This window comes from Lathyrus oleraceus, chromosome 3 (assembly GCF_024323335.1).
Source record: "Lathyrus oleraceus cultivar Zhongwan6 chromosome 3, CAAS_Psat_ZW6_1.0, whole genome shotgun sequence".
Classification (NCBI taxonomy): Eukaryota; Viridiplantae; Streptophyta; class Magnoliopsida; order Fabales; family Fabaceae; genus Lathyrus; species Lathyrus oleraceus.
This window is the reverse complement of record NC_066581.1, coordinates 517656807-517682010: the sequence shown is the minus strand read 5'-3', so window position 1 is coordinate 517682010 and position 25204 is coordinate 517656807. Positions and strand designations below refer to the sequence as shown.

The 25204-nt window shown below is 34.2% G+C and overlaps 2 protein-coding genes across 3 annotated transcripts; one reads left to right on the top strand and one right to left on the bottom strand.

The window, feature by feature from the left end:
* The first annotated feature begins 1887 nt into the window (after positions 1 to 1887).
* On the top strand, positions 1888 to 3759 carry LOC127128572 (pentatricopeptide repeat-containing protein At5g15300). Its single transcript, XM_051057924.1, has one exon. It carries the CDS (start codon positions 2085 to 2087, stop codon positions 3642 to 3644), a length of 1560 nt encoding a protein of 519 aa, XP_050913881.1. The 5' UTR covers positions 1888 to 2084; the 3' UTR covers positions 3645 to 3759.
* An 11044-nt stretch (positions 3760 to 14803) lies between these two features.
* On the bottom strand, positions 14804 to 20731 carry LOC127128570 (RNA-binding KH domain-containing protein RCF3). Of its 2 annotated transcripts, none has more exons than XM_051057923.1 (7): positions 19931 to 20731; positions 18619 to 19050; positions 18237 to 18494; positions 17856 to 18125; positions 17677 to 17741; positions 17430 to 17510; positions 14804 to 16782 (listed from the first exon to the last, which is right to left on the bottom strand). In XM_051057923.1, the coding sequence occupies exons 1-6, from the start codon at positions 20534 to 20536 to the stop codon at positions 17450 to 17452; spliced, it is 1692 nt and encodes a 563-aa protein (XP_050913880.1). In that variant the 5' UTR covers positions 20537 to 20731; the 3' UTR covers positions 14804 to 16782; positions 17430 to 17449. The 2 variants fall into 2 exon arrangements, with proteins under 2 accessions (XP_050913880.1, XP_050913879.1); XM_051057922.1 differs by lacking the exon at positions 14804 to 16782 and adding an exon at positions 16789 to 17260.
* Between the last annotated feature and the right edge of the window lie 4473 nt (positions 20732 to 25204).

The following is a 25204-nucleotide window of genomic DNA, read 5'->3' as shown; positions in this document are numbered from 1 at the left end:
TAATTGTGCATTTGTGTGTTGCTTGATTCTAAAAAGTCCAAGGGAATTCTGGGTTTCTATTGACATACTTATCTATTGGATTGCTCTCATTTGGTCAGATCTTTTCAACTTTAAACTTTTAAATTTCTTGTATTTAGCGTAGTCTCTTCATCTTCTCCCCACTTCTTTAATATCAAAATCTCTCCCTCCATTTTCAAAAATCTTCTTTGTGTGAACTATTTTTATTCTAAATTTTGACCACTTCTACAAAAAGGTAGAAACTTTGGCCTTATGCCATTGCATTTCCAAACTTATTTTCTTAAATCAAACCTGTAAATAAACTTAACTATACTTGACTTAAACTTTCAAAAAGGTAAAAAAGAACTAACTCATTCAAACCATTTTCAGGCCTTTATGCCTTTCTAAATTAAATTTTGCTAAAATCAACATACTCATTTTGAAATTTCTAGCACGAACTACGAGGTTTTGATCCCTCATTTTTATGTTGGTACGTAGGCACGAGACCGAAGGTCTTGTCAAACACAAAAATATAATTCACCAATTCTTTTCTCATCCCCCCATTCTATTTGTTTGTAAACATCACTTTGTACAAAATACATATACACACAAAAAGGGCTCCCTAGGAGTACCTAGGACACTTTGGGTGCTAACACCTTCCCTCTGTGTAACCAACCTCTTACCTGTGTTCTCTGATTTTTATTAGTTTTTATTTGAAAACTTCTTACTATTTGGGTTTTGTTCGCATTTTTTCTCTTTTCCCTTGGAAACAATAAAATCGTGGTGGCGACTCTTGTTAATTGATCTTTAGCTTGTCAATAGCTTAGTGATCATGAATTTCCTGCTACAATAATCACCTTCACGCACCTTTTCTCTGCCACGCCACTCACCGTCATCCAAGTCAACTGACCGGATGATCATCGATAACAATCGTTGTTTGCTCAACCAATGCAACCAGTATGAAGGAGATGATGATAGACTAATTCAACATGGTTGTGGATCCAAGCATCATACCATTTTTAGATTACGACACAAATCTCAATTTGAGGTTGTTTGTTTGCAAGCAATTTGAAACTAAATAGTGGTTGTTTTATGTAGCTGAAGGATGTTAAGAAATGATATTGTTGTGGTGGTCGGGATCATTACCCAAGGTAGGTGGTGGTTGGCTTTGACAACAGTGGCAACATGTAGAGAGTCAGAGGAATAAGATGGGGGAGTGTTGTGGATGAGGCTTTGTTTAATGTTTTAATTTTTTCAAAAAAAATATGAAATCGTGTGCCATATTATTAGCGCAGGATAGATCTAACGATGAGTAAACATTCGAAGTTACCGTGACTTTGGTGGGTTAAAGTCACTGAATCCTGATCCCTACCCTACCTTACATGTGTGGGTGCATGTGGAGGCCTCAGCGGTAACAATATTTTGTCTGCGCAAGGTGCTTTAAATGTGTATGTTCACCATGCCAACTACCCCCTCAACGCCACTACGGAGCTCTCTCTTTCCAAGGGGCATTCTCAACGGTCAGTCTCCATCAACAGTGCCTATTTATATATTGGTTTCACTGTTTTCCACATCAACCCTCTTTGTTTCAAAGCTGGTAGCAAGGACTTAAACGCAGTTATTTCAGATTGGTCAAATACCCCTTATAATCGACCATAGATCCAATCAAGTAGGAGTGCATCATTCACAGACGTACATGTTGGCTTTCATTCTTAAACACCACATAAGAGCACGACCTCCATTTTCATCTTGATCGTTGATTCACATCTAACGGTCGCTCATACTCCACGCTGGACAAACCGATGACGATTTTAACCATTTCGTCTATAATAAGTGTAACCATAAGTCACACCCAAATATACTTTTTTCACACACATTTTTAAATTTTCATCTGATTCCATCACTGATTTAAGGATTGTAGTGATAACCTTTTGAAGGTATCCAATCTAATGAGTAGAGAAGAAGCCATGCAATGTGACTTAACTTCATTTTAGCTATTGAATTAAACTTCTTTTCAAAATGAACACAAAACAAGCCATGCAGCCACCCGAATTCCCAACCTAATAGAAACGAAGAAGATTAACATCATGATCAGAAAAAGAATAGGCACAACCACCCCAATTCCCAACCTCGTAACCCTCAAACAAATCCACGCTTTGATAATCATCAACGGTTTCGACACTTCCTCCAACGTTGTCTTCCTCAGAAACCTCGTATTAACAATCGCCACCTCACTTGTGGGTCCCATTGCAACTCCAACGGTCACAAACTATGCACACCAACTATTTGCCCAAATTCCCGAACCAGACACATTCATGTGGAACGCCATGATTCGTGGTTCCTCTCAGAGCCCTGATCCTCTACGAGCTATCTCATTGTATTCTCAAATGCACCGATGTTTTGTTAAACCTGATAACTACACTTTCCCTTTTGTTCTCAAAGCATGTACTAAGCTTTTCTGGGTCAATACTGGTTCAGCGGTTCATGGCAGGGTTTTGAGATTTGGGTTTGGATCAAATACGTTTGTGAGGAATGCCCTTTTGGTTTTTCATGCTAAATGTGGTGACTTGAAGGTAGCAACTTCACTTTTTGATGATTCTTGTAAGGGTGATGTGGTTGCTTGGTCTTCACTTATAGCTGGTTATGCGAAACGTGGAGATTTGAGTTATGCGCGGAAACTATTTGATGAAATGCCTGAAAGAGACTTGGTGTCGTGGAATGTGATGATTACTGGGTATGCTAAGCAAGGGGAGATGGAGAATGCAAGGTTGCTTTTTGATGAGGCTCCGGTTAGAGATGTTGTTAGTTGGAACGCGGTGATCGCGGGTTATGTGGTTTGTAACTTGAACCAACAGGCTTTGGAGTTGTTTGATGAGATGAGTAGAGCTGGGGTTTGTCCGGACGAGGTGACTTTGTTGAGTTTGTTGTCTGCTTGTGCTGATTTGGGGGATTTGGAAATTGGTAAAAAAGTACATGATAAGGTTATGGAAATTAGTAAGGGAAAGTTGAGCACGTTGTTAGGGAATGCAATTGCTGATATGTATGCTAAATGTGGAAACATTGATGAAGCACTTCATGTGTTTCGGTCAATAAGAGATAAAGATGTGATCTCGTGGAACTCGGTCATTGTTGGTTTGGCTTTTCATGGACATGCCGAGGAATCACTTGGCTTGTTCAAGGAGATGCTGAGGACTAAGATTTGTCCGAATGATATAACTTTTGGTTGTGTTTTGGCAGCATGTAGTCATGCTGGTAAAATTGATGAGGGTTATAAGTATTTTGATCTCATGAGAAGTGAATATAAGATTGAGCCGAACATTAGGCATTACGGGTGTATGGTAGACATGCTAGGACGCGCTGGACTTTTAAAGGAAGCGGTTAAGTTCATCGAATCCATGAAAATTGAACCTAATGCAATTGTTTGGAGGACTCTGCTCGGAGCTTGTAAGGTTCATGGAGATGTGGAATTGGCAAAAGTGGCTAATGAGAAACTTCTTAGAATGAGAAAGGATCAGAGTGGTGACTATGTGTTGATGTCAAACTTATACGCATCGCGAGGTCAGTGGGATGGGGTTGAGAAGGTAAGAAAGCTAATGGACGATAGCGGTGTGACGAAAAGCCGCGGCTCTAGCTTTGTTGAAGCATGAACATTGTTTAATGTCACAATTTTGCAGAAAATTACAGTAATGCAAACATTGAATATCAAACAAATAGGTAAACGTAAACATGATACATTAATAGTATAAAATTAGATATCTCTCACACACACTCACTTTTTTTTCAATGATTACAAATAGGCATGCATTGCATGTAATTAGATTGGTTTAACGTCTTGATAGAACAAAAGCAGACAAAAGGATTAGGATTATGAAGAGATGAATTGCAACGAAGGATCCAATCATTGCAATTGCACTTCCTAAAGTGGCTCCAATTGCAATCAACCTTAACATAAAATCAACTATGGAGACTCCTCTCTCAATGCTTCCCATTTGTGTAGATGATTTTTGTTCAACATAAGTTGAGTTCATCATTTTTCCTAAGTAGAAGGAAATAAATTAATTTGAACCTTAATATAGGAAAGGAGTTTAAAGGGGTATAATAGAATTGATAGATGTACTTTGAATGAGAGAATAGTAGCTATTTATAGTCATTTGTTTCATGTTCATCCATATGCTACATATAGTCATTTGTTTCATGTTCATCCATATGTTCATCCATATGCTACTATACCCGATCAAAATAAACAAATCCAACAAATCCATTTGCTTTGAATAACTTAACTTTCTATGAAAACACAACATATATACAATATTTTGTTCTATCCAAAATCACTTAGTAAGAGTTTCTTTCATCTTATCATAAATTCTGTGTTTGAATCTAATATAACATGTAATAAAGTCAATTTTTTATTAAAAAAATACTAGACTACTAATTATTTATGTGAATTTTTATTTAAAATAACCAATGTTTTCAATTAAAATAGCAAAATAACCAAATTTTAAAAAAATATATTAAAATAATCACATTTTTAACTGATGTACTGGCGCATCCAATAACCACTCAAAGGAGGCGCATGCTCCATTGGCGCATGTTTCCAATAGCATTGCATGTAGGCGCCATGGTAGTTGGCGCATGCATGCCTTGGTGCCACATGCATTGTCTCTGCATGGATTATTTGCATTGTATTGTCTTGTCTTTGTAGATTATTTGCGTGATCAGTATATACACTGTCTTCCCTATTTAACTGTATACGAATAACAGATCAATGCATTCACCATCAAACACTAAACTTACATTTAAAAAAATGTCTTCATCACCACATTACATGATCAGTGTCCATACCGATGGTGAAATATTTGAGCATCAATTATTCAGTTTTTGTTTTCGCAACACATAACTAACTCGGTTTACAATAAATCGACGATCAAATTTTTCATATTTGAAACAAAGAATAGAAAAGAAATTGCAGTGTAGTCAGGTGGGCCAAATCATCTATAAAAGTCTGGTGTGGTTTGCAGACAATCAAGTAAAGTTTTATCATTTGAAGATTCGAGATGATGACGATGTTCATCACATGTTTGTCAGTCATGAACAATCTGGGTACAATGATATAGAGTTATATATATTACCGCGACAACAACAAGTGTCTCAGTTCGTTGATCAGTCACAAGTGTTTTGTGAAACTAATGACGACGAACAAGTTGAAGTCAATGTTGTTGATGAGGAAGAAGAAGAAGTCGAGTTATTGGTTGATTCAATGGTGAACGATGAAGAAGAAGAGGAGTCATTACCAGCTAGTCATGTATATTGTCCACCTTAACACATGACAAGCTTGAATTTGGGTGTCGATGAACCTTCATCAGATATATTTTACAATCCTTATGTGCAAATTCAAGGATCATTGAAAGAAGAAGACAGATTTCGCACAAAAGAAGATTGTGTAAAAGCCATTAAAAAGTATCACATGGAACTATCAGTTGATTACAGAGTTGATTGAACTAATGCAATGAGGTATAAGATGTATTGTTGAAATGATCGCTGCCTTTTTCGGTTGTCAGCTTCTTATCGAAAGAGGAGTGATTCTTGGGAGATTGGATTCATTGGTCCAGTTCACACATGCATGCTCACGAACCCAATGCAATACCATCGCAAACTTAGCTCTTAGTTAATATGCGATGAAACTTTGTCTGTCATTAGCGACAATCCGTCGTTAAAGGTGAGTACAATAATCTCGTATATTGTAGCACAATACGACTATACTCCATCATACAGGAAGGCTTGGATAGCTAGGACAAAGGCGGTTGAAAAAGTGTATGGAAATTGGGAGGAGTCTTACAAACAACTTCCAAAATACTTGGTGGCTCTTAGACAATATGCTCCAAACACTATTGTCAAGTTGGAAACTTGTCGGCGTATACCCCAGACGAGACTTGTGCTATTGGAAATGGAATATTCCACCGTCTCTTCTGGGCATATCAACCATGCATCAAAGGTTTTGCTTTTTGTAAACCTATTATACAAATTGATGGTACATAGTTGTACGGAAAATATAAAGGAACGCTACTGATGGCAGTGGCACAAGATGGCAACAACAACATTTTTCCCATCGCATTTGCCCTAGTTGAAGGGGAGACTGCTGAAGGATGGAGTTTTTTCCTAAAAAATCTATGATTGCATGTTCCTCCTCAACCTAACTTATGTTTGATCTCTGACCGACACCCTTCAATAGTGAGTGCCTACAAAAACATTGAGAATGGCTGGCAGGATCCTCCGTCGACGCATGTCTACTACATCAGACATATCGCTCAAAATTTTATGTGAGAGATCAAAGACAAAATGTTGCGGAAGAACGTTATCAATGCAGGTTATGCATTAACAAAACCTTCTTTCAAACACTACCACGAAGACATCAGATTGTCTAACGCAGATGCAGTATGATGGATCGATAGTATTCCATTCGAGAAATGGACTAGGGCATATGACAACGGTCAACGTTGGGGCCACATGACAACAAATCTTGTAGAATCAATGAACTTTGTCTTCAAAGGTATCTGAAACCTGTCTATAACCGCTTTAGTGCAAGCAACATATTTCAGGCTATGGGCGTTGTTTGAAACCAGACATTCCAAATGGATTTCAGTGTTACAATCTGGGTAGTTGTTCAGTGATGCTTCAACGAAATTCATTAGACATGAAACTGCCAAAGCTAACACACATGTGGTTACGTGTTTTACCTTACTAAAGGTTGGTACAGTGTTGTTGAGTCCATGGATCACAATGAAGGCATGCCGATGAGACAATACAGAGTGGAACTAGATAGAGGTTGGTGCGACTGCGAAAAGTTCCAAGCCTTTCGTATGCCCTGCTCCCATGTCATTGCGGCATGTTTAAAGGTTTGAACGGATCCATCCTACTTATTATCTGACGTTTACAAAGTCATTAGCATATCCAATATCTACAAAATTAGCTTTTCATTGGTTGCAAAAGAGGATTATTGGTCTGAATATCAAGGGAACATTCTCTGGCACAATGAAGTAATGCGAAGAAAGAAAAAGGGCCGCCCAAACAGCACCCGTATTCGAACCGAAATGGATACGGCGAACAAAATGGTTTGATTATGTAGTTCATGTCGCCAGCCCGGTCACAATCGTACTAATTATCCCAGTGTTGAAACAAGCACAACTAAATAATTTTAATTGTACCTCTTTTGTTTTATATTAAAAACAATATTTATTTCATATGATAACTTTGTGAGAAAATATCATCACAAACAAATACAACACATTTAACACACAAGCAACACATAAAAAACAACACAACAGACTACAATAAATAAAATACCATTACTATAACTAAGCGATTACAACCATCAAAACAATTTTGAACATATTATACATCATCCTGTGAATGTCTATGTGAGTCTTAATATCCATCCATACATGCACTTCTCCATTTTGGTTGAACGTGGGCTCAAGCCATTGAATTCTTCTAATTCTTTCACCATCTGCAATTTCGCATTCTAACCAACGGTTCAACGTCCGATTAAGACGTTCAAACGATTCTATATTCCAAAGTTGAATCTTTATCGGAGGTTGCACTGCTGAAAAGATTAAATTGGCATTTCTCTTGTGAATGTATTCAAACATGGTTAAAGAACAAAAAAATGAAGGAGATTGAAGTAGAATGAAAGAAAATGGGGTTGAAGGGTAAGAAGGTGTCTGGAAAAATATGGGAGATGCGCATATTTATAGATGAAACCATGAATGCATGCGTTAATGCCCTAGGTGTCACACACATATGGCACAAGCACACACATGCATGCGCCAGATGCATGGGCGCACTCACTAAACCACACATGCATGCGCCAGCTACCATGGCGCCTACATGCAATGCCATTGGGAGCATGCGCCATTGGAGTTGGCGTCTCCTTTGAATGGTTATTGGATTCGCCCGTTCAACTGACGCATCAGTTAAAAAAGTTGGTTATTTTGGTAATTATTTTGAAAAATTGGTTATCTTGGTATTTAAATTGAAAAACATGGTTATTTAAAAAAAATATTTATGTTTTCTACTGGTCAAAATAATTTTACATTACTTGGAAATCGAGGCTACCGATGCTAAGAGTATTTTTTATATCATATTCATTCTCTTTAACTAAACGATATGTCTTTTCTAAAAGACAAAATTTTGAATGTTCTCACATCCAAAATGGATAATATCTCGTAATCGCAGTGATGCAGATTTGAGATCGATCGGAACATTTACACCATACTGAGGAATTGGAATCACATGCTCGCACCTTTGTTACAAGTAGATTAAAATGGTTCTACATTGTTTGGGAATCAAAACTGATGGTATTTATATAAAACACTTACACTCCTTAAGTCAACTATATTTTTTTAAAGAACAAAGTCGTGAGGATTTTCATATTGAAAACAAACAACATCATGTAAAAGTAGTGATGCAGAATTAAGGTAGATCGGAACAATTTTAATTCTTTAAACTCGAGAAATAAGTTTTAACAACGGCAAGCAATAAAAAAAGTATATATAAGTTTTTTATTTTGAAAAGATCTTTTAATAAATACAAAGTCATTTATTAATTTATATTGTCTTGTTAAGAGATAACACCTGTCGTACTTGCTCTATGTTTCAAAACTAATATTTTTTAAATTTTTGACCTAAAATTAATATTTTAAATGATTTTCATCCAACTCCACTAAGATTTCCATAATAAAAAACATTCTTTCATTCTTAAAAATGATAGAAGGACAACGTTGGACTTCACATAGTCAGTACAAAAGTCAAGTACTTATCCAAGAATCAAGATATAACATAGTTGTTTATGTTGGAAGATCTCGTGAGAAATACAACAAATATTTATCCATAACCTTAAGGTGATATATATTTGGATTTTTTCACTTATAAAATGTTCAATCTCGACTTTTCTAATCAATGTGGGACTTTCTCACACTTCAAACTCACACTTGTTTTTTTTTTCAACACTCCCCTCAAGTGTGAGTTTATCAACCATGCTTCCATTCAAGCGAAAACTCTTTCATCCACATATATTTTGGACTGTCGTTGACACGTTTTCAACAAGACATGTCTTCTACCCACAACCATGTGGAGAGGACTTTCGATACAAGTGAGTCGGTCTTTCACTCGAACCAACAACTCTGGATACCACTGTTGGGACATCAATTTGGATTTCATAATGAGGGAACATTTTATACATTAGGACATTTCTTTATGAGCAACACACATTATGAGAGACACACCACATTCATCCAAAATCTTAAGATGATAGGTGTGTGGATTCTCTCACTGATAAAGTGTTTGATCTTCACTTTTCTAATCAATGTGGGATTTCCCCACACTTATTTCTCAACACTTTAAACTCACATTTGTTGTCTCAACAACTTCAATACAAACAAATAATTGTAATAAAATAGCTTAAATGTGTATTTAGTTCATCTGTTATGAAATTTTATATAAGTCTATCATGTTTCGTATCTGCAGTTTTTATCCCAAACTTTATTATTTGCTACTATAAATAATTTTATTGTTATATCAACGTACGAAATAGATCACTTAAAAAAGTGATATAACATTCACATCACAAAATTTTGATTTGTTAGTGTGGGCCTCAATTCCTCGTAGTTTTCTCATATTCTTTTTTTGAGTGACGGTGTACCTGAAACGACATTCTGATGTTAAAATAATGTGAAGTGAATGCACGTGACAAGTATGTAAACTGATTGAGTGATCATATATGGAAAAGTCAACTCCTTATAAATAGAGTGGTTCGACTCGTATGCATTTTGATCTGAAGTCGATGTTCTTCTTAAGTAGTGCTAGTGGCAATCTATTTGATGATAAACTCTGAATCAATATTTTAGTTTTGAATGGCGGTGGAAAGTGTACTTGCAAACACTGATGCATAAGTTAGTAAGGTTTTAGCTTAAAATAATTTGTATCTGAGGTTAATTTGTAGTCCTTCTTTAATAGTGATATTTTAGGGTTTTGAGGCCATAGAACCTTATACTTGTAAAAATGCGCTCAAATGGCATATGTTAGAAGATTCCATATAGTACGATCTAACATTCTCATGGGCTCTGTCAGATCTAATGAGATGTACTTCTATGGCAGGTCCATCTCAAAACTCCAAGTTTCTTGCTTAATGATGGGATGTCTTAGTAACATACCCATAACCATTGGCATTCCCCCTCTTTCTATGTAGTATTTATCCTTATGTCTAGAAGGCATTGGTTGAGGAGTGAGTTTAATGGCTTCTACAAAAGTCTATACGTAACGATTACATTATGGGAAATAATGTTTAAATTATCATTATGTGGTATTCGTTCATTGGTTCTTAGTCGGCCTTTAGCGTCCTCTCGTGATTGTTAATGGATCTGGCTCATTGACCTTTTAAGCCATTGGATCTGATCCCTTAGTCTTCTTTCAAATAATCATTTGACTTTTATAAAAGGGGTGTCTTCTTCATTTTTCTTTTCTTTCTCTTTCTCAATCCTCTGCACTACTACGGAGAAGTGATTTTCTCTCAGTTAGTAAAGGGTTTTATCTTAGTTTGATGGGTGATATAAAGAAGCGTGTCATGGAAAATGTATCACTTTTCTCCTCGGTTGAACTGTCACTAGAGGATAAATTTTAACTGGTAATGGGTTTGATCCCCAACAATAGCATTTTTCGTATTTTCTTGAAAACACGTTACTTTTCCTCTCAATGGTAAAATTTTCTTTATTTTGCAATATTTTCGTTTCAACTTACAAGTATAAATTTGTTGAAAAATTCTAAAGTTTCTTCATTATCATCCTTTTAAGTCTTTGTGAAGATAAAATGTTGGAATTTGTTACATACTCTTACGTATGAAATATATTTTCAATGACATTGTATGCATTTTTTCTGGTATAAAATTAAAAAAGGTTAGATAAAGAAAATAATTTATCATGTTACAATACAAGAGATTATGTAAGAAACACCTGCATTGAATCAATAATTTTTTTGCTCTTGCAATCAATTGTAAATATTATTTTCACACTTTTTTAATCCAAATGCTTTTATTATATATGTTTGTCTTTCCCTATGAAGAACCCAATATATATATATATATATATATATATATATATATATATATATATATATATATATATATATATATATATATATATATATATATATATATATATATATATATATATATTATATATATATATATATATATATTGCTCGCATTCTGATACGTTGGTGTTTTGGTTTCACGCACATCCTTGATGTTTCTTGTGGATTTATGTGTTGCTAATGTCTTGAGCGTTGATAATTTATAAATGGACGTCAAGGAATAGGTAATTTCTTTAATTTATAAATGGACGTTAAGGAATAGGTTATTTCTTTTTTAAATAAAAAATAAAGTAAAATAAGGATTTTTCACTTGGTTGTCATCCCACGTGAGGGAATAGATTACTTTTATTCTAGACCCAAAAAGAAAATGGTGAACTTCCACCATTTTTCAATTTGGGTTGCAATATCTTGTCAGTATGATTAGGAATAGGTTTCTCAATATTGTCAGCCAAATAAATAATTAAATCATTGAATTTTTACTTTGGATGATAACATAAAGAAATTATTCTCAAATATAAATATGAATTGCAATAGGTGAAATCAACAAAAACAACGACATTCTGTGAAATAGATTGCAAGAGCGAAAAAATATTTTGTTCAAGGTTGATACAATTAATTTCTTCAATGAATGAATGTAATAAATACAACAACACACAACCTTGAAATATTTCTTAATTAATTAAGAAAATTTAAAATATTTTTCTGTCTTACAACCCATCTCAGAAAATGACGTTTACAAGTTTGGAGCAGTGGCAGATAAGTTAGGTTAGGGCAAAATCTAATGAGCGAATGCTTTTATAGACAAAACTGAGTAATCTTTCTCCTTGGTTGATAGTTTAACTGAAAGAATAGATGATTTAATATTTAAATAAAAAATAAAAATAAAAAGAATGACACCATTATAAAAGAAATAAAAATATAAAATGCAGATCTTGAGAAATAGATGATATTTTTTATTTTAAAAAATAAAATGTGACGCACCCATAATTTATCTCTTAATTCTTTATTGGTTGAGGTGAAATCTTTATCCTAAAATACATTATTTGTGGTAGTGCTAATTACTTCATTCTCTAACTCTCTAAATAATCTATTGAGACTTTTTGTGCTCCACCGTTGTTCACTTTCCAAATTTTTCCTCCTCGGTTCTCTATCGTGCATTCCTTTCCACCGATAAGTTTGCATCTTCTTTGTTTTCTTTAAACTTTGTTTTACATCTATGTGAGTGATGGTATTTATGTTTCTAAGTGTTGGTACTTCCTTCAAATGCGATAGTGCTCTTGTTGTGGATGGGGAAGAAAACATTCTTATATGTTAACTATCTTAGTGTTGTCTATTTCTTATCCATCCCTCCTCTATTTTTATTCATTGTATTGAAAGTTGCAATGGAATTTTCTAGAATAAATACTTCACTTTGTGAACCAATGCTTGAAAATAAAAAGGGACTAATATATACCTTTTCACATTATGTGGTGTGATAATATACTATCATTATTTCTCAAATTCAAACTAGGGTGTAATCAAAGAATTTGTTGTGTCTTTGACCAAGGCGGTTCCTGATGGTGATGGAATGGGGCCATGAAAATGTAACAACATTGTATAGATGGTCCTTCATGTCTAGTCGTCTCATAAGAGGAAGCATTCTCCATATTTTGTTAGTTGTTTGTACTATATCTTCTTATTTGATCCTTTTTTAAGGTACTAATAATGGTATTTCTTTTGTACTATAATGGGGTTCTGATAATGCAATAACACTTATAGATGTCTCGGCCTGTTTCGTCGTCTCGTATGAGGAAATGTTTGTTGTTTCTTTTAGATTTATTGCATTTGAAAAAATGATATATATGTACAAGATGTATTTTAAGTAACATATGAAACAAGATGTTTCAGCATGTGTTCCAACATCTGAGTTTGTTGTCAAGAAGAGTTCTTAACTAAAATGTTTGACAAAATTAGTTAACCAAGAGTTGTTTGACTAAAGTGCTTGACAAAATTAGTTGCAAGAGATGCAACTAAAATAATTGACATAATTAGTTCAACAATAGGTTTAAGATTTGAATTTTGACTGTCTTTTGATGTCCTTTAGAAGTATTTGAGGTGCTGACTTCTTCAAATGATAGAGAATTTTGCTTTTGGAAAAAAAATTGTGTTAATAATCTAAAATCAACTGAAAAAAATTTAGATTTATTTCAGTCAAAGAAGACTTGATTGAATGAACTTTCAAAAAGGTTTGGTTCAATAACTACTCTACATAAAAGACTTATACGAAGAGGAGTCATTTTGGATGCTAAGGTGTAACATGTGGAACACAATATTCCAACATACTTATTACTATATTTGATCTTTATCAACAAGACATATCTTATTGTATGTTGCAACATCAGACAACTATTATAGTTGTGATTTAATATTTCTTTATTCATAAATATTTTGATTAAATTTGATGGTCGGTTAAATTTGAAGGTTGGGTTTTAACCGTAGAGTATGAGATAAAAAAAAAAAAAAATTATTAGCCTTGGTTATACTTATGAATCTAGATCAAGTGACTTTTACATTCTTTGTTACAACCATCTAAAATGCAAAATCCATAAAAAAAATTAATATATTTATGAGAAAATAAAATGTACACTAAAAAAAATGTAAAATAATTTTATTATCAAATAAAAGATGTATATTCTGCAAATCACGTTTTTACTTTTAAAATAACCTTCAAACTTAATTTATTAGACTGTTTATTTTATTATCAATTTTAAAATAAAAACTCATTTAATTCAAAAACTAAAATAACTTTAAAAAACTGGTCCACCCCCATCTAACTTTAAAATGATTTATTTTATATCAATCTTTTAATATTCAGATTTACATATTATAAAAAGAAAATTAATAATAATTTTATAAAAATGTAATAAATTATTAACATGATAAAAATATAATATATATTTTATTTAATTTAACACTCATCTTTGATATTTGAAGAATATAAAATAGTATTTTAAATTAAATAAATTTATAAACTATATTTAAAATTATTTAAAAAATCAATTAGTAATATAAATTGAATTCAATTTATTTCAACTTTAAAAATTCAATTAATTGAAACAATTCTCAAAATAACAGTCATGTCGAATAATAATCTATTTTATTCAATTTTTATTTTTTTTACATACATTCAAAATAATGAAATTTATCCAATTCTTAATATTTTTACATATATTTTAGAATAATTAATTCTATCTGATTTTTAATATTTTTAATATTTTTTATAAATCAATTAGGAATTGAACACTTCTACAAGATAGTAATAAGATAGTTTTAATCAAAATTGAAGCCAATTGTCGTAATATTTTATTATGATAATGTGATACATACTAATTTAAAATTAAGTAAATATTATTTTTTTATACATTTACACACAATACCGTATAAATACATGTTACATGATTTAAACATTAATATGAATTACTCCATTTGATATTCAGTTTGCTAAACCGTATAACTCAATCAGAGCAAAATAGCATGGTTGTAGTTCACCAAAAAAGAAGACAACGAATTGTAAAGCACGTTGTACTCTTGATGTTAGCACTATCACAAACATGAAATTCACTCCATAATATCCTTGCTTTCATTAAGAATACAAATATTTTAAACTTCATTTTATTTTAGACACATGCGAAAATCACAAGTCAAATAGAAAGAAGCATATATTTGTTGATACAATTGAAACACCATGTGACATTTGTAATCTTAAATAGACTAATACAGTAGATTACCTGTTCCAGTAGTTACAAGAAGAAACCCGATTACAGGGTTGCTTTTGACACCAATATCAAACACAGTATAAAACTATAGTTTAGGTGTCACAATTAATGCAACAATAACATTTCTCATCCAATTAATATTACAGATAAGAGGAGGGGACAACAAGAGATAACATACCCACTTAAATAACTGAAGTTCCACTGTCCACAATATCTCTGAACTTTAACTATTTCCACAATCCAACAACCTAAACAAAGTGCAAGACTAACATCCAACAACCTAAACAAAGTGCAAGACTAACATCCAACCGATGGTCCTCCAAGCTCCTGTGCTTAGTTCATTTAAGGCCAACATTTCCAGACACATACTTGATGAAATGAAATATTATTCGTTAACACATTCAGAAACACATAAACAAGAACAGCCCTATAAACAATCTTTTTAATACTCCCTCTAAACCCCACTCTTATGGGCTGAAACACATGTGAACTCCACCACTTTATGTGGGACTTATTTTTAAAATGAGACCACGTATGTTTCTGTCAATGTTCATATAAACAATAAACAATAAACAATAAATTGGTGTGTTGTGGTTTAATGTGATGCAAGAATTGGAATAGTTTACATGACATTTATAGACTAATTTCCTACATATACAAAATTACAAAGTAGAAATATGATTATAATTATAATCATACTTCTATGTTATCTGTCACAGGTGTCTAGTTAAGGGCTTGATTTGTAGTCGATCTATTGTAGGTGAGGCATAACTTGCATATATCTAAGAGATTGATTTATCACTTGAACATATGCACTGGTGTCTAGTTAAGGGCTTGATTTGTAGTCGATCTATTGTAGGTGAGGCATAACTTGCATATATCTAAGAGATTGATTTATCACTTGAACATATGCACTGGTGTCTAGTTAAGGGCTTGATTTGTAGTCGATCTATTGTAGGTGAGGCATAACTTGCATATATCTAAGAGATTGATTTATCACTTGAACATATGCACTGGTGTCTAGTTAAGGGCTTGATTTGTAGTCGATCTATTGTAGGTGAGGCATAACTTGCATATATCTAAGAGATTGATTTATCACTTGAACATGTGTCAACATCAACTCCAAACATATAGCACACTACGACATTTATTACCCATATATAAAATGTTGGTATATTAGGTTGCCGTTTATTGGCCAGTTCATTTATTTCAATTTTTGGGTACCATATTGATAATTCACTATTCTTTAACTTGAGATTTATTATTTTCCTCGGATTATTGCGTCACAGGTCACATGTTCAAGACATAAAATCAATCTCTTAGATATATGCAAGTTATGACTCGCCTACAGTAGATCGACTACAAATCAAACCCTTAACTAGACACCACTATGGTGACAGGTCACATGTCCTTTCTAAGTTGTGATCTACCTAAAACGTAGAACTTGAAAACAAACAATCGTGGAATGGAAGGTTGATGACATAATAGGAATGTACTGGAAAACTATACACCGAACCAGTTTGGCGTTTGGTTTCAAACATATTACTCCCATGTAGAAGTCCAGTATGGTTGTATGGCCTTTGCTCTCATGTGGTTCTATAGAAGAATGAGATTTGAACTCAACGGAACTTGTTTATTGTTTGACTGAATGTGTTCTTGAGCTATTGAATTGCTTTTACAAAACAATATGCAGGTTTCTTGCAAACTTATGTTTAAAACCCAATACTAGCCCATTCAACCTAAAAATCAATGAACCAGTCTTGTATTCAGTCCATTCAGCTCATATAACCAGAGGAGCTGAACTGGAAAAAGTTCAACCAACCCAGAATGAACTAACAAAATCCATATATATGAAAAAAGGTTGTGTAAGGTCAAATTAGATCACACACCTGCAATACAGCCGACACAAGATCTCTCAAATTTAACATAAAGACTAAAGGTCAAATTACCGGGAACCAACATTGAATTCAAAGACATAAAGTTAAAATGCAAGTAAATGTGAGCTATCAGGAAAAACAAAACCCGACAATAATAATACAGGTATACAACTGCCAAAGGATCATAGCTACATGGTGTTTTAGATCTAACGACAACCAAAGAGGAATCAAAAAGCAGCCACAAAGAAAAGCTGTTTTTATAGGTTCTTGGGAGCACAAATTATGAAGCTTGGGAAGTAAGGTAAAATGGAAAAGGTCAAATTCAATAGTCTCCAACATGTTTGGTCCCCTAGATAGAGGCGTCAAGGTTGGCCATGAGTTTGTCAGTCCCTAGGTTGAGGCGTCTCAAGGTGGGGCATGAGTTTGTCAAACCGTGGTTCATCTGGTCTTCCAGTTTAGGCAGTAGGCTTCAGGGCTTCACATAACTCAGCTGTTGGGATGGGAAGGGAAAGGCAACAAAGGGAAAACAAGAGCATCAGAATTCTACAAGGTACACTGGTCAGGTTATGATATCAATCTGTTATACGCTAATGTGAATAGCCTATATTGTAGGAAGTTGCCAGATAAACTAGAAAACATATCACAAAAACTAAAATCACCTGCAAGGACCCATCAAGTTTTAGTAACCATGGTTTCTCCTCCGAGAAACACCACTCTGACTAGACAATCTGTCAGACAATCTGGCAATAGATACCAAATGTCAGTACTGACGAGTTATCAAACACTTCGAAGAAAATATCAGTGAAAGTAGCCTCTTCGCAGTATGTAAAGGGAAGCATGTGGAAACTTGAAAAACAGAATAGTAATAATTAAACGTGGAACATAAAAAAAAAATGAATTGGTTACCCAGAAGTGCTAGTCCGTCCCGTAGCATAACCTCCATAAGCTCCATAAGGAGCACCTCGACCAAGCTGCCGCATATGAAACAATAATTATAACAATGAATTGAGAAAAAATAATTGACCAAGCAGAACTCATCCACACTTAAAATCTTCGAAAAAAATGAATGGTTGTAAAAAGAGAACCTGAGAACTTCCATAGTTTCCATAACTATCACCAGATGGAAAATCACTTGAGCCTCCATAGCCATCTGAATAAGAATGGCCACGTCCATGTCTTCTTCCATCTCTACCGTCATAGTTCAAACCATCTGGTCCTTCTGGCGAGGCAGGAAGATATGGAAGTACTGGTGGAAGGAATGATGAGACAGAACGCTCCTTATCAAAAATATTTGCTCTTAGCCTTGTAAGTACTTGGACAAGGGCATCCTTGGCAATATCTAGTTCCCCAGAAATCTAATAAAGTATTGAGAAAGAAAACGAAAAAATATAATTCAGATTATTGCAACTTCTGATTTACCAAAAAAAAAATGACATCACCCAAGCAATCTATAAGAATGCCCTCACCTGCACCATTTCATCATCTTCAGATGCAATTTTAGGGAGATCTTCCTTCGATAGGATGCGTATGTTAGCTTTTGTAAGTCTTCTCATTTCAGTAATGATGGTGCCTCCTTTACCAATTAGGCAACCAATTCGAGAACTTGACACGAGTAACCTGCTAGTAAAAGAGAGAATCCCGGAATCTCTTTCAATTTTCTCACTGCACCGTGGTTGCAAACGCACAGCTGCTTCTATTGTTGGAGAGAAAGAATCTTCAAATAACTGCATAAAAACAATCCAAAAAGCATCAAGAAAACTAAAATAAGTCATCCATTCATATCATATGTCCATACAACATAAACAAATTGAATAAATAAAAAAATGCAATTGATAATGAACATTTCACCTCTCTTGTCGAAATGGCAATTAAGCAGTCATCTCCTTCTGTTGCCGAACTATCAACCTTGATTGTAGCTCCAGAGTCCTGCCTAATTTGATTGATTATACCACCGCCCTTACCTATCACACCTCCAATGTTAGCAATTGGACAAACAAACCGGATTGAAAACTCCCTCACAGAACCTTCATCCCTTGAACTCGGATACATGGACCGTGGTGGCCAGTCTCCAACATCACCTTTATACCCCCCATAACCACCACCAAGAGGAGCCATCCCCATAATTGGAGCCCCACCAGGAGGACCCCCCATTGAACCACCAGCTGCATATACCCCAGGAACCGCAGAAGCAAGCAAATGCTGAGTACGTGAAGGGTTGTCATGAAGCCGTGATGCAATCTGAATAAGAGCCTTCTTCACAACAGCAATCTCACCAGAAACCTGCAGTTTCAGCATTGTGAGCAAAGACATACAATAATTTCTCATGCAACAATAACAGATGAGTTTACAAGTAATTCTTGTGCATACAGAATATAAACACAACAAATAAAAAAAACTCAGTATACAAATTAATTTCATTAGATATTAGTATTATTCAAATATATAGTTTGAGTTTTTCATTAAATTTGAGTTTATAGAGTGTTTTAGAGCTGGGCAATTTGAGATCTGTAATGAAATAAACACTTCATAGAGTGTTTTAGAGCTGGGTAATTTGAGATCTGTAATGAAAACAATTTATGACACTAAATTGGTTTACTATACATCCCTAAGGCTATGTTTGGATATCATAAAATGCACAAAGCATAGTGGAGCGGAATGAAGATTACATTCCATCTTTGAAATTTTTGGACAGAATAAAGCAAATTTTTCATTCCACCCAAATTGGAGGGGAAGAAATATGGTGGTAAGTGATGGAATGGAATCCATACCACTCTATTCCGCTCTGCTTCATCCGATTTTAAACGATCCAAACAATGTAATACCACTTCATTCCATCCCATACTGCTCCATCCGATTCCATCCATCCAAACAAAGCCTAAATTCTCCTAGATAGCAAATAGCTTATAACTTACATGAAAAGAGTTTGGCTTTATTTTATATTGTTATAGAAATAACTTATTCATAAACACATATTAGATAGCAGCTTATACAGTAATTAAGTTGTTTGTCCAAACAAACCATAATCAATCTGCTTGCACAAGAATCAAATTCCACTGAATTTCCAAAAAACAATGCAAAACACAACTACTACATAAACATCAACAAAATCCACAGAACAGTGAAAATGAATCATAATTTAAAATCATAATTCAAAATCAACCTGAACAAGTTCATCAGAATTCAAAGCACAAAGAGGCAATCTCTCATCCTTAAGAATCCGAATCTGTGCACCGGTTTCACTTCTAATATTCTGAACAATCTGCCCACCTTTCCCAATCACACACCCAATCTGATCCGACGGAACCAAAAGCTTCGCCGAAACCTGAGAATCCTCCTTCTCCATATCCACATCCTCATCCTCCCCCTCACGCCCACGCAAATCCTCCGCAATAACCCTCTGATGAATCCTTATCAGCGCATCATGCGCAGGACACACAAACTCACCAGAATCCTCCAAATCATTCGACTCATCCGCCACACTATAGATCGTCACAACACGCTCATCACATCCAGGAACCGTCTCCCCGATCCGGATCTTCGCCTTCGTTTCGGCGCGAAGCTGTTTGACGATCTCGCCGCCACGCCCGATTATGCTTCCGATCTTGCGAACGGGACAGAGGTAGCGGTAAACGGTGTCGTCCTGTGTGATGAGGAACGTGTCGCGGGAGTCGTCGCCGCCGGGGTTACGGCGTTTGGGTTTGATGTTGCCGTCGTCGGTGTGGGAGTGGGAGCGTTTGTTTCCGTACGAAGTTCGTTGACCGGCCATTGGGGAGAATTGAAATTAACGGTTTGGGATTGGATGGATCTTTGATGAGTATTTTTCGTGTTTTACGAATTGGGATTTTTTATTTTTTATTTTTTGAGTTTGTTTGTTTTAACGAGAAGGGAATGAAAAGAGAGACTGGTTTAGGGTTTTTATCTATAAGTGTAAGTTGTTTGTACACTTCGCCGACATAGTTTTTTCCTTTCCAACTCAACTAGTACTTTTTTTCTCAAATTATATAAATTTGCATTATACATCCTCTCCAACTTTTAAAGTGCATTCACTATTTTTTTTCTAAACATATCCATAATTTGTATTATATCTTTTTCTACTAGAGGAAATAGATGCACTTATATAAACATTAATTTTTCTTTCTTTTAAGAATGAACTTAAAAAATTATATAAATAGTGGATAAATTTAATATTTAAATTAATTATTTAATTTATGTGATTTATTCTATTTGATTTTATTATAGGTGTTATGCGTGTGGGTCGATCCTCAATCCACGAACCTGTTGATCTAATCAAACTAACATATAAATTATTCAAATTCATTTATTTACGGGTACTCTCAAATCCAAGTCATAACAATCTGTATAATTTTTATTTGGGTATCAGGTTTGAGTTATGCAACTCGTAGACTTGATATAACTTTAGTAATTTTTTATTATTTTTATTATTATTTTAAATAAAAATATATAATTAATATCTCACTAATATTTGTATACGAGTATTTTTCATCTATATGTTAAGTGAAAAATACTTATATTATTAATTTTAATAAATTTCATCTATATGTAAGGTCGTAAAAAAATAGGTGTTTTCAACTTTTACGACCTTGCATATAGATAGATGAATCTAGTGTTATCTCATTACCTTTGTTGCATCATTGACTAATGCTAATGCTAAGTAAATTATACTTTAAATTTTCAATAATAAAATATCTTAAATTGTTGAATTGAGATATTTATCAATGCTAGCATAACCCATGATTCTACTTTTACTATTACCAACTAAGAAACAAACCCTTCTTTCTTATGAGAAAAAGAAAAGATAATATTTTTATCTTCAATCATATATTTTGTTTATCTACTATCAAGAAATTATTTAGCATTTCAGACTATCAAATATATTTGTATTATAAAGTTAAGTAATCCTTCGCTGTTAAATATAAGCAAAAAAAAATCAAAAGTCTTAAATATAAGCAAAAGTCATTTATATTTATTACATGCAATGTCGTTGTTCCAAATATACCCCTACTTTTTTTCACATTTTTATGTTTTTAACGATTTCTAAAGCAAAAAGTATAGGTAAAATTAGAAAGACTGTAAGACATAAATGTATTTAGACATTTTTTTAAAGGGTGGTTTTTTTTTTGTAAAGTTGCTTATATATGAGATTGGAGAGAGTATTAATTTTTGGCACCCAAATTATTTTGAGTTTTCTTAGAGGAACAAGAGGACGAATAAGGAGTTCTTTTCATATTAAATTCATGGTTTTCCTTATGAAACAGGATGAAGAAATATAACCAATTTTACCATAATAAATACATTTATACATATTATAGTTATTGATTTTTTAGCATGACAAATATACTTTTTAGAAGTATAATACATGACAACCTCTTGTTGTTAAGGGTTGTTAAAGGTTTATAGGATTGTAGTGGTGTTAGAGCTATCTCATGTAGGAGAGGGGAGAAGTGTTGTCTGTGGTGTTTTTATAGAGAAGTGAATCTCCCCACTTAAACTTAGGGTTGATGTATTTATAAGAATCTATTGGGTATGATTCTTAGGATCCAATAAAGTAGTAACAATGTTTCCCCCTATTATGAGCGTGGGAAGTGGATAATTATTTCCCCCTACTATACGGGATCACATGACTTTTCCCACTTAACACTATTATGAACAGAGACATATCACCTTCCATGTTTCCAAAAACAGACGCATAATCCAATCGACGAGAAACCATTCTGAATGATGGGATGATGCTCCCATAAATGGGTGATTAGGAAGCCGACACGGGACAATGTATCTTCTGACCTTGGGAACCTTTATACCTCATCTTGTGAGCCATTTGTGAATATAGCAATACATAGTCCTTCGAGGATAAAGTATTGGAAAGAACAAAGTGATTTAGTCCTAAACTCCTACAAGATGAATCCCTTAGAAAATACTTTAAGTCTAGTCCCTCATGCGAGACTTTAAGATGTGTCCCTCATGCGAGACTTTAAGTTGATTCCCTTGGGAAGACTTTAAGTTGAGTCCCTTAGACGAGACTTTAAGTCGAGTCCCTCAAATAAGATTTTAAATTTCACCCCTCAGGCGAGACTTTAAGTTGAGTCCCTTGGAAGAGACTTTAAATCGAGTCCCTCAGGCGAGTCAAATATTTATATTGACCTTGATGGAGACATGGATATTCATAGAAGATCTAGCGTTTATATTGCCTCTTGGGCGGAAAGGACTCTTCGAATAAGGTCCAACATTTATATTGCCTCTTAGGTGGCAATGATTCTTTAGAGAAGATTCAACATTTATATTTCCTCTTGGGCGACAAGGACTCATCATGGAAGATGAAATATTTATATTGTCTCTTAGGCAACGAGGATGTTGGGTCTGAATAGGGATGTATAAAAATGGTTTATAAGGGATGAATAAACCCTTATTAAAAAATTCAACCGATTTTTTAAAAAGAGTGATAGAGTTTTTCAAAAGATGCGAGTGGAAGGTTTGAAGCGGAAATATGAAAAATATACGTTTATTTAAACTTGATCACGTTAACTCTTAATAAATTTCCAAATACTAAATGATGATACACAAGGTATATGATTGATTCAATTGTATATCTTATAAGATGTGATTATACGATGATTCAATGATAATAAATTTTAACCTTAATTGTTTCTCAGATTTTAATAACCAATGCAGTTAGATTAGATATTGATTCTAGCAAAACATAAACTTATGCAATAAATCATTATCAATTGAATAAACGATAAATTATGCTAGAATTGGAATACCTAAGCATACAAATCCTATGAATATTAAATGTAAGAGTAATGGGGAGAGCTGACACATGGATTTATAGTGCTGCAGCGTTTGTCCTCGCGTTGCCTATGTGCATTTTTCAATAGTTTCCCATTAGAACATGCATTATTACTTTTTATTTAACAAATAATTTTCAGGAGTTCATACAATCACCAATCCACAATAATGCAGAGAAAAATAAATCTCCTATCTAGATCTTAACTTATACATAGCGTAATGCCAAACTTTTATGCGTAATCTTTAATCGATTAATGCATCTTAAATCTTCCAATATCACCAATCCGCCCAAGCCTTCGTATGTAGCAATAAATCCTTTGATCCTACCAATTCCTTGAGTGATGAATTGTCTGAAGATTTGAGAAGAACTTCGCCTTATCCATAGCCTTTCACACAGTCACTACCAAGGCAATCTAGAGAGAATAACCTCCTTCTTTTCACTAGTATTTGCCAACACCAATGACAACAACCTCAATCTTGTAAACTACCTGAAAATCTCAATCAATTCTTCAAGAATGATTAGTTTCAAGACCGCGTCTCCTTCAATCAATTACAAATCTCTCATTATCAAGATCTGCAATCAAATTGAAGTTGAAGATGTGAGAGTTTCATTGCAAGAGATTTGAACTTTCAAAAATAGAGGGTGTTGATTTTTCACATAATCACACAAAAACAATTATGAAATTGTTGACAAGTTACATGAAAAATGATGACAAAAATACTTTATATGTGTTTGAGATTAAGCACACAAATGAATTAAAAGAGTTAGTTAGATTATAATCAAGAGCATTTCATGATTTGAATCAACTGAACAATTGAGACAACAGAAAAAAATGGAAAAATTGTCTAATTCGAATCACGTGTCAAGTCTAATTAGAATCAATTCTAGTAGAGGAAATCCATAATTGTCTAATTCGAATTGAAGCTAGCTGAAATATGCCCACTGATCGGTCACCATTTCCATTGAATTCCCACCGTTAATCCGACATATTTTCATCACTTTGGTAAGATTTATGTTTGTTTTTAGTTGCTTCGGAGTCATTTATCATGTTTTGTTGGTTTGGTATCGCATTGCATTCGATTACAAGTTTATGTCAAAAAAAAATCTCGTTTATGCTTCGTTTGGTAGTGTCATTGTTACAGGCCATTGCACAGGTTTAAAAGCAATAATGGTGAAGTTATGAATACTCAGAAAGGCAAAAATATGAAGAAACAGCAAGTCAACACGGGCACCCGTGTGCCACAACACTGCCCGTGTTGTTGATCAGGCAGGGCAAAATGGGAGAAGAAAAACAGAGATCAACACGGGCACCTGTATGGTGACACACGGCCGTGTTGTTTAAAACAGTGCATTAACACGGGCACCCGTGTGGAGGAACACGGCCCGTGTTGTTGCCTCTGTAGCTTGTGTTGAAAATAATTATCATGGAGAGCAACACGGGCACCCGTGTGGTGACACACGGCCGTGTTGTTGGGCGCAGCTTGGAAACCCTAACTTTTGCTTTGTGAACCGACTCTGCTCATTAAGGGTAGTTTGGACCTTTTGCTTGGAGGAGATTCATCTGAAGCTATAAGAAGGCTTGGAAGAGAAAGGAGGAGGGACTTTTTGACGGACGAAAGAAAACATTGC